General features: G+C 43.2%; 1 protein-coding gene across 1 annotated transcript; it reads right to left on the bottom strand.

The window, feature by feature from the left end:
• Positions 1–5,793: 5,793 nt before the first annotated feature.
• On the bottom strand, positions 5,794–10,328 carry ccdc78 (coiled-coil domain containing 78; the record flags this gene model as incomplete). Its single annotated transcript, XM_082544586.1, has 13 exons — positions 5,794–5,872; positions 5,959–6,040; positions 6,146–6,189; positions 7,014–7,188; positions 7,509–7,705; positions 7,785–7,910; positions 8,055–8,133; positions 8,382–8,470; positions 8,561–8,611; positions 8,732–9,088; positions 9,187–9,273; positions 9,362–9,493; positions 10,263–10,328. 13 exons carry the CDS (start codon positions 10,326–10,328, stop codon positions 5,843–5,845), a joined length of 1,515 nt encoding a protein of 504 aa, XP_082400712.1. The 3' UTR covers positions 5,794–5,842.
• Positions 10,329–10,949: the final 621 nt, after the last annotated feature.

Below are 10,949 nucleotides of genomic sequence, written 5' to 3'. Positions count from 1 at the left end.
TATTCAGCAAAACTAGAACAAATATTTCGATTTATTTAGATTGTTATTTAGTCAGACCACCTGTCAGTTAGTTGCTTTAAGAATGCTCCAACCACAGGTACCAACATCACAAACCCAGTCGGGAGGTCTGGTTATCAGTTTAGCTGAGGTGAGGCATCGCAGACAGACATCGCTTACAGCTGCCTGTATTGGCCTCCACCTGTATAATCATTAGCCTTAATACAGTCAGTCACCCATTATTTTGGTCACTCCACGGTCTCCAACCACTGTTTCTCTTATTGTAACAAAATGAAGACTAATTTGCAAATAAATGTATTTGAAATCTGATATTGAGACATAATCACTTCTCATACCTCTGCTGCTATAGCAATAATTCAATTCAGTTTTAACTATTTTATTTATTTGGCTCAAGGTGCTTTATACTGTATGGTAAAGACCCTACAATAATACAGAGAAAAGCCCAACATTGGGAAGACCCCCTATGAGCAAGCGCTTTAGGGGACAGTAGGAAGGAAAAACTCAATTTTAACAGGAAGAAACCTCCAGCAGAAACAAGGCTCAGAGAGACCAGTTGGGGGTGAGACACACTGTGGAGAAGAACCAGAGATGAGTAATAACTAACGATTAAATGCAGAGTGGTGTATAAACACATGCTGAGAAAAAACGGTTGAATGAAAAAGAAACATTCATCACTGTATCATGGGAAGCAGCCTAGACCTATTGCATTGTCTAGCTCCCGAGTCCAAACTGGAGCTTCAGTGTATTCCTTTCAACAATATCACCAGCAGCCAAACATCCTTAAACTCAGAGACGTAACACAGAAACTTGTCGTGACTAAAAATTGCTCCTGGAATTCAGTGAAACCCAAACATTTGAAAGCGTGAAAGTCTTGAAGTACCAACGCCTGCTTTTAACATTCATAAAATCACAATTTTAACTCTTGGAATGTGGTTAAAGCGATGCTAAGTGGCTGCCGAGAACACTTCTCGCGCTGGACGGAGTGAAAAGGGTGGGGAGGGGGAAAAAAAGTGTAACTTGTGAAAGCATTTATGCATCAGATGTGCTGACAGTCGGGCGGTGTGTTTATATTCCAACAGAGTGCACTGGCACACTGTGCATCAGCTCAGCCGCTGCAGCTTGTCTGATGTGTCAGATGCTCCCTGAGTTTCCCTGCTCATTCCAGGGGAACATGTGCGCTGGAATTCTCCCCCAATTAAGACAGGGATTAGCTGGGTCTACTGTGGGAACCTGCTGAGTGTGGGAACGCAGAGGGTCTGCCCTTCTCTCCTTCCCTCACCGACACTCAGCCTCATTCTCACTCACTCCTGTTCATTGAGCCGCCTCCCTCCCGTCTTTCTCACCAGTACTGTAACCGTTCCTCCTCTCCAGTCTTCCACACTCACTCTATCATCATTTAGCACGGCTGTTTGAAGCACACCCAGCTTAAGCTCAATTTATGAAATCTTGCTTTCCCTCTCATCTTTATAGTTATGCAACCAGGACCCGTTTACAATTTTTTTTAACCCCCTTTTCTTGCAGCCACCCAGACTCTCCAAAGCCTTCAGTCCTAATTCTTCAAGGTTTCTAAAGTGCACGGCTCGTCTCTTCTGTGCACCCCTCTCCTGCCCCCTTCCCTCCTCCCTCTTAATGCCTCTCCAGCCTTCATACTGAAAGCTTGTCTGGAGGGAAGCTGAGGACTCTTGCGTGAATAGTCTCAGACTGTCAGACTGAAAGAGGGGGTGAAAAGACAGCTCATCAGAAACGACAGGTGTCTCAGAGAACGGTTACAGTTGATGTTGGTAGGTCTGCAGTTGTTGTATCGTACACTGCACGAGCGATTTATGGGAAGCTCGTAAAACAATAAAGTTCCATTAGAACTAAACATCCATGAGAACAGCGAGTCGTCCCCCCCCCATCGTCACTACATTTCTTTCTCATGATCTCGCGATGCTCTCACTATCACACCAGATTTTTCTCCCACATTCCTCGCACTCATTGTCACTTTTTCTTCCTCATTCCCACTCTTCCTCAACTTTCCTTGCGTTCCCAGAAATCCATTCCCCGTACACCCCTCGACCACACAAGGCTTGTCCGTTCCAATTACGGCAGGGCCGTGCAGCACCCCCACCACCACCACCACCAACCCCCTCCACCCCAGGCTCACACACAGCCCACTCTCATTAAGCTTGTATCAATTAGGCATTAACCTCCTAAAACAAAGGGGCTCTTGACGAGCGGCCCATCGCGAGCCATGTGAGGTACTTCCTCCGCATCGCTACACCCCACTTCCCATCCTCAGAACGACACATTCGTGCAACCTTTTCACCACTTTCCCACCACCAAAACAAATGCGCGCCCAAAGTATCATCGACAAAACAGAAGAGTGTAGGGAACGTAAATAAGCATCATATGTTTCCATGTAGTTGCTAATGTTGATTAGGTCATGGTCCTGCATTGCAATGATTCCATGTAAAGCTCAGTGATAATGGTCCATGCGCTCCTATAGTTGCTGCGTGAATGTGACGCAACCTTCTGTCGACAATATAAATGATATTGTTGCGTGGGTAACTTTAAACAGAACTTTTTTAAATTATTGAAACACAGCATTTTCTTCATTCACAATTCACCAAGAAACCCAGACACAGAAACAAAATAAATATGTCATGAACATAAAAAAGATAAAAATTTGAAATAAATTTGAAATGATAAATTATTGTGTATATGATTGTGTGTGCCTAAAAAGACAGAAAAGGGGAGATAAAGTGTTAAATGAGCTCGGATGTGTTAATCACAGTTTTAATTTGGTATCAGTAAAGTAGAAATATTAAAGAATGTATCATAATTTAACTGAAATAAATTTCGTCTTTGTGGCGTTTAAACTGTTCACCCTTGATCAGAAATAACAGAGTTCGTTCAGTTTGGATTTTGATGCTGAAATCTAAAATGCTGCAGTCTAACCCATTACACCCATCAACCTTGGTCATGCAGGCCTAGAGACCAGTCAGTGACCTCTAGTTGCTAGGGAAAAATGTGCATTTCCCAAACCATTGGCAAGTGTTTGCTGGCAGATGCTAGCAGTCCATCCATCCACTTCTACTTATCCAGTTCAGGGTTGTGAGGGGGCTGGAGCCTATCCCAGCTACCATGAGGCAAGAGGCAGGGCACACGCTGGACAAGTCACCTAACCCCTACACCTTACACCAAACACTTAACCTACTAACCCCACTAACTGCATGTCATTGGACTGTGAGAGGAAGAGAGAACATGCAAACTCCACCCACAGAGAAAGGCCCCGACCAGAGGGTGGATTCAAACCCAAGACCTTCTTGCTGTGAGGCAAAAGTGCCATCTTCCAGTCTGCTAGCAAACAAAGCACCATATAACTCTCTACCAGTTTCACCTTGTGAAACCTTCAGGAACTTTTCACCAACCACTTGTACATTTTTCCTTAGCAACCTGTTGTTTCCAGGGGGTCACAGACTGGTCTCTAGCACAGTGTGACAGAGGCCTTAGCAATCAATTTCACAGCGACTGGCATCAACTTCCATCAGTCACTTGCCAGCCAGTCGAGGAATACATTTTTTCCCTCGCGACCGGTGGTTGCCAGATGGTCACTGACTGCTTTCGTGGGCGACTGGGGCCTTTCATAGCCTCTGCAGGCAGCAGCCTTGGACTGGCACCCACGTCTAAAAAGGAACCCAAAGTACAATTGCCTTCAAACAACATTGTTTCCAATGGCCACCAGGGGGTGACTCCTCGGGTTGCACGCTCGTACACATTTGTGTTATATCAATAAGAAAATGACTCTGTTGCTCACTTCTTTTTAAGGGTCTGAAAATTGCTATAAATAGAAGTTTTTATAATCCTTCTAAGAGAAATATCACTATAACTGAAAAGACAAAAGGCCCATCACACTGATGGTGGATTCATTTGAATGATTGCTTCTCCCCATGAGCTCATATTAACCTCACAAAGAGCTTTCTCATCAACTGAGCACCGGATTCACATAAACTCATTTGTGTTTAGTTTACAGTTTGTCTAACTGCTCGTATTTTTGGAGGTTTTGCAGGAAGCAGGCACTTTGCCTCCACTTCAACTGGAAAAAAGTCATTAACATTTTTTTCTGTATTTTACTGTCAGCCAGACTCTTCACTAAGCCATTAACGGGATATCTGTGTGGTTTAATGCAGCTGTTACATTAAAATAACTACCAACCAATCCTTCTTGTGACACTCATTTATACTATTTAATCAAAGCCTTTGCCATATTTTACTTGTTAGTTCCCATGAATGAAATTTTCCATTTAGATGTCTACAATCTAAATCTAATCTAATAACGGTTATGGCCAGATTTTACTTCATAATAGCGGTCACATATGTGGCAGCAGATAAATGGCAGCTCACATACTATGGAGTCAAAATTTCCCATCTTAAGGGGGGGGTCCTGGCACATTGCCTCGGGGACCAGCTGTGGTGCAGCAGAGCACTCTGCACTTGCTATGTTACAATCTCCACTGCGTGCTCTTTATTTATTTACTAAGAGCAAATTAATTTTGTGCAAGTTTGCGGAGGTATCCGCGCTTACGCATTACGACCGGTGGCCAAGCGGCAAACCTGGATTTGATTTTCCCACAGACGGCTCTCCCACAGATAGAGAGGAGTGGTCTCCAGCGCCCAGCGTTTTGGCACAGTGACTGTTGGCACAGACCCAAAGCTGAACACCCCCTACCCCTTTTCCCAGGGCCCTGGGAGTGTAATACATTACTAACAAAATCCCACTTCCCATTCCTCTCAAACTTTCACACCCCTGCCCCCCCTCTTTCTCTCCCATGGCTGGCATGCCCCCAGAAATGGGAATTGGGGTGACATGCGTATGACTCCTTCAATCTCTTCTTTTCTCATCATTTCCTCTACAGTACGGTAGCATGAACATTAAAAAAAAAAAATTTTTCAACGTAAAGTTTGACATTGTTTTTTTTTCTTATTTCAAAAAAACGCTAAAGAGACTTTTATAATTGTAAAGTTCTGCCTGTGAACTGTGGCAGGACACCCAGCCACCAATCTCACAAGAAAAGAAAAGCAGACCCTTTCACTGTTAAAGGGATTTAAAGGGAATAGCTGCCCATTCACACCATCACTGAGGTTATAAATATGAACCCTCATTCTGGAAAAAGCCTGGCTTGTCTGCCTGACAGTACTCAACGCTGTATTGAGGGGAAAGCATTCACAGGCGTGCATGTGTCTGGGTAACATGTAATGACATTATTCTCACCACGGTGACCCCTCATTGTCACAACGCTTTCTTCTCCCGAACTCGTGAAATTGACATAAGCTCTACAAACATTCCAGGCATTTTTTTCTCAAGGCCAGATTCTTTGAGAGGACGGGCGCTTTCATAGCGGGGACCATCAGTGCTCGCAGCACCACCTACTGATGGGACAGGTTTAAATGCTTAAAATGAGCTATTTAAATACACTTATACTGAGTATATTGAGATCTGAGAAAAAAAAGAGAATTTTACAAATTCATAATGTTATATATTTAATTTTATTTTGATGTTTTAATTTTATTACTTGTTTCCTTAGCATTGAGCTGATTTGGCGCTTTGGGAACGCCCCGCCTCCTCTACTGTCCCGTGTAATCCGCGCAGATGTGCGATCTCTTGTTCATACCTGCAATCAGTAGTCAAGACCAATGTAGCATGCGTCTGAGAGCCGACGTTTTATAACCTACACATCAAGCTACTTCCTGACCTGCTCAGGTGCTTTTCAATATAGTCCTGCAACTCCAGCACCTGAGCCTCTGCAACTGTCACTCTGGTCATGAGAAGGGCACGCTCCTTCTCAAAGGACACCTGTTTGAAGGAATGAAATCTTCAAATAACCTTTTATTAGCATTTTGTTTCATATTAAGTATGTAATCAGACAGTATAAAAAGCTGAAAATAGTGATTTGTTTACCGGTGTGGAGTCAGTGGGCTCCTTCAGCTGTTTTCTTATGTCACCACAGGATTCTTCGAATCGCTGCTCCGGTTTGTCCAGCCTGGTAAAGTCACATTTTTCAAACATTTATTTGACAAAATGCACAGCTGACCACATTTGTTATCTGATAAAAATAAGAGCAAGAAAAAAAAACAGTGACACTCACTGCTGACGGTTTATATTTTGCATGGGTATTTTGAACGTAGCCACCTAAAACGGAAAAGTCAGGCTTAAGATCAGGAATGATCCTCTCTGTATGAAAATATATCCCTCACACCATTATACCACCACTACCAGTCTGAACAGCTGATACAAGGCAGAATGGATCCATGCTTTCACCTTGTTTTTATGCAAGGTTCAGAGACAGGCTCAAGACTTCTCAAACCAGGAAATGTTTTTCTGTTGTCCAGTTTTCGGGGATCTTATGTGAATTGCAGCCCCAGTTTCCTGTTCTTTGCTCACTGTGGTCTTCTGCTGGTGCAGCCCATCGTTTTTAAGTTTATCCTGAGTTTAAACTTCTTGTCTTGACTATGACTCTATACTTAAATGCATTAAATTGCTGCCCTATGATTGGCTAATTGATTTTTGTGTTAACAAGTAGTTGAACAATAATAAAGGTGTCAGTAAGTGTAATCTTTCCTTAAACTGGAAACAAGTCTAAACTTCTCATTTTAGAGAAGTCAGTGAGTATTTCTCTGATTTACACTCATGTTCTCAAATAGTTATTTTTTCTGAAAGCGTATTTAAGTAAAATCGGCTCTGCATGGCACCAAGTCAGAAAAAAAACTGATTCAGAGCAGCGACTTTTATATATGAGTGCTGTTACATGATCCGAATCCACCTCTGCAGTAGTGAAACAGCAGTACAAACTTTAAAGTCAATATTTTCAGTATCACCACTCCCAACAAAAGAAAGTCTCTTAATACGGGAAGTATGGAAACAAAGACGACTCCCTACAGACCGAAAATAAGCACTCACGAGACAAAACAAAAGCAAATCATTCCACTTCAAAGCAGACTTTTGCTTTGTGCTACCTGCTCCCAGGCCGCCTGCAGCTGACCTTCCAGCCTTGCTTTGTCCTGGTGCAGTTGTTGGAGCTCCTTCTCCATTGCATCTTTCAGTTCAGTTGGCTCCAAGTTGAAGTGGGCTTCTGGAGGTCCGGGATCAAGACCATTCTCTGGTTTGGCCAAGATCTGCTCCCTCTGAAGCCTAAAGACCATCATGTAGGAACAAACCAGGTATTATTACACCGCTGATGGCAGTGCTTGAGTTCAGCCCCGCCCACAGACTTCAAACAAAGATCGGACATTGCCGGGTTAGAATAACTTTGCAACAAAATAATCCAAAGTAGTCGTGTTATATTATGCTCTATGTGCAAGCTTTAGCATGTCCTACATGCTGTCTCTAATTATGGGAACGTTTTCATACACACTACAATAAATTTTAGTAAATGGATCAGACCATTGTTAAACTGCAGCTCATAAACAATCACGTCTAAACAAATAGGAATGAAACAAAGAAAGCATCACCTGTATGCAATCAGGAGGGCATGATGAGTTTGGGTGATCCTCTGTAGTCTCTTCTTATACGAGCGAGCAGCAGTGGCGAGCTGCTCCTCCCTCGCCCTGTAGGATAAACGAACATCCTGCAGCATGCTGTCGATGAATCCTCTCATCTTACTCGGCTCTGACGGCCTTTTACTTTCTTCAAGCCCATCGATGTAGTCCTGGATTACACAGAGCAGAGGTCTTATCAATACTGCCACGTCTTACTATCAAACCTGCTTTGTGTGTGCCGTTACTCACAGCTATGTCCTGTAAGTAGCACACGAGCCTTGTGCGATATTCCTCAATCAGCTCTTTCACCTGCAGCTGCAGCTTGGAGTTCTCCTCCTCTGCCTCCTTTAATTGTCTCTGAGAGCACATCAGGGCCTTCAAAGGAAACAGCACATACAGAACATCATTACCCCCCACCTATAAAGTTTAAAGTTTAAACAGAGCAAGGGATGGATATACAAAGTTATCACAGCATTACAAATCAGCATATAAACAGTGGTAATAACCAGGAATGCTCACCGCACTCTGCTCAGAGACTTTCTGCTGGCTAACGTGCATCGCTCTGTGGATCTGCTGGTGCTCTTTACCCATCGCCACCCTGGTGACCAAACACAGGCCACGACCACAAGAGAGCACAAATCCACAGAGAAGAAGCAAAGAGACCACATCACACATGCACAGAGCAAGTAAAGCCACAGCTTAGCAGAAAAAAATCAAAGAGGCAACCACAAAGCAGATGCATGTGGGGCAAACACTGGGACGCACTACATCCTGACTGGAAATGCAAAGATAATGATCTTTTATTTTCATTGAGCTTTTGCACAAGTAAATGACAAACACTCGCACACTTTCTCCTCCAGTTTCTTCTGCTGCTCCTTGTAGCTGCTCTTCATTTCCTCCAGCTTGTCTTTGATCTCATCTTGGTTTTCAAGCAGCTACGTGAGGAAGATGAATGAAAAAGCTGAGGGAGGCAGTCAGAGACTTATAAACTTCGACGGTTACTATTTTGAAACTTAAGGACTCACAGTTTTCTGCATGCTTTTTTGCTCCTTCTCCATCTCTGCTTGTTCCTCAGGCTGTCAATACAACATACAAGCATTTCAAATGAACAACATAACAAAACATGAGAATCTGTATTCTAATTCTAACAACTTAAAGTTGCTCCTTATGGTGGAGCTCGATATTTACTGCCTCACCTTGACTGTGTCATGTGACATGCGGGTGATCAAAGCCCGCACCCTGTCTAGCTCCCCATGAAGACCTTCGGTGCTGGTCTTCACACATTGATGCTGCTCCTCCAGCTGCCTGCGGAGGGCGTCCTGGGCCTGGGCCAGCACCAGCAGCTCTGCTGTGAGCGCTCCACTCTTGGCTAATTCTTTATCGTGGACCTCAGCCAGAATCTGGTAGTTCTTCTTTAGTGTGGCATATTCCTCAGTCAAGTCCTGGCCACTAGTCTCTTTCCCTTTCAGGCATGTCTCAGTGGACTGCAGTTCCCTGAGCAACCTGTCTCGCTCTATTTCCAGCTCTGTTATCACACCTTCTTGGTTAAGTACCTAACCAGAGTGAGAAGGAAAAAAAAGTGTAGAAAAGGTGATTCAGGATGATCCTGCCAGCAGTCTTGTTGTGGAAGGATTTGTAGAAAAACCCTCACCTTGGTTTTCAGCTCAAATGTCTCTTCTTCATACTGTTCTCTTATCTTATTAGCCTTAAGTTTCTCCTCTACAAGCTCCTTATAGATCTAAACAGACATTGGGAGAGAAAATAAAAAGGTTAGTTCTGTAGTATACACTCACAATTAAATTATGACTCATGTTTGTTTAACGCACCTTCAGTCTTTCCTCTTCACTCTGGACCAGCCTGCAGGACAGGTCTGTGTTGGAGCTGGCCAGGTGGCTCAGTCTGGTCTCCAGGTAGCCCACTTTGGTGAGGACACGCTCGTATTTGCCACGCCACTGCAACTATACACGCACACATTTTATACAGAGGGGGAAATAATTCTTTGATCCCCTGAAAAACAGCGCCAAAGTATCATGCCTCCACCTCTCTGTGCTCGACTGTGGGGACGGTGTCCTTTAAGTTATACTCAGCATTTCCCTCCCTCCAAACATGACGGGTCAATTTTGGTTTCATCTGACCACACAACTTTTCTGCCAAGACTTCTCTGAATCAAACAGATAAGTTTGCCTACACATGTGCATAGGGACCCTTACAAGATCCCACAAGCAGTTGTCACCTTCACACCAAGCTTCTTTGCTGATGGTCTTGTAGCTCATTCCAGCCTTGTGCAGGTGTACAATCCTGTCCCTGACGTTCTTTGGAAAGGTTAGAATTCTGTGGACAGGTGTGCTCTATAAATATAACAGTTACGATCAGGAGTATCATTAATTGATCAATTGGTTGGTTGGCTGTGCACCACATGGGCACACAGCCAGTTGTGGCTGGGTTAAAGGAGATCAGGTATCTCACTCAATAACATGCAAATACATTTAGAACTTTATTTAATCAGTTATTTTTTTCTAGGTTGTTTTTTCTTCTTTGTCCATTAAAATGAACCCATTATAAAACTTCGAAACTGTTAATTTCTTTGGAAGAAAGCAAACATAAAAAGCACTAGTCTCAAGGCCTCCAGTTTTGCTGCTGTGTGATCATTTCACCCTTTTTGGTAAAGCTACCTTGCCAAAAGCGAGAATACTTAGTAAGAAGACAAATGGGAAAGGTCTTACTCACATTTTCTCCTGTCAGAGCTTGAACTCGTTCCTGAAGCTGATTTGAATTTTGGTCCTGGCCGTCCATCTTTTCTTCCCCTCCACTGTCAGCTGTTGCTTGTATCCACCAACAACCTCTCCATGACTACACAACACAAACAAAACTCATGTGTGGAAACTCTTTCTTCAGATTTCACTTAATACCAATCGTGAATAAATGTGTATTATCACCACCACATGTCACAGTAAATGTATTCTGGTGCATATTTGACCGCTCTTAGCCTGCTAACCTGTTAGTATCTAAAGTTAGCTTGGTAAAACATGAAGTACGGGTAACAGTAACAGTTTTATAAGCGACTCCGCTGTTTCTATTTATCCTTTATACTGTATTAATTCAGTCCCTTATCAAAGAACTACGGTACAATTCTATGGACAACGGCGCCCTCTTGAGCACACAGTTGGAATAGCTGCTCTTCTATAATACTTCAACAATCTAGCTTAACAACCCAAGATAGTACCATACGCTCATTATATTACATCATAACTAATGACAGGGGGTTATGCTAACTCAGCCAAACATAACAATCTTATCTCTCATACACAAAAGGTGATCATGATAATTGAAAAAAATAGAAGCACAGTCGAGGTTTCTGCTACACCTTGATACTTAAAAAAGTCTGAAAAGGTTAGAACTCCAGCAGCACTTGCA

The sequence above is a fragment of the Aulonocara stuartgranti genome, assembly GCF_965226115.1.
Source record: "Aulonocara stuartgranti genome assembly, chromosome: 8".
NCBI classification, from domain to species: Eukaryota; Metazoa; Chordata; class Actinopteri; order Cichliformes; family Cichlidae; genus Aulonocara; species Aulonocara stuartgranti.
This window is presented reverse-complemented; position numbering and strand designations above follow the sequence as displayed.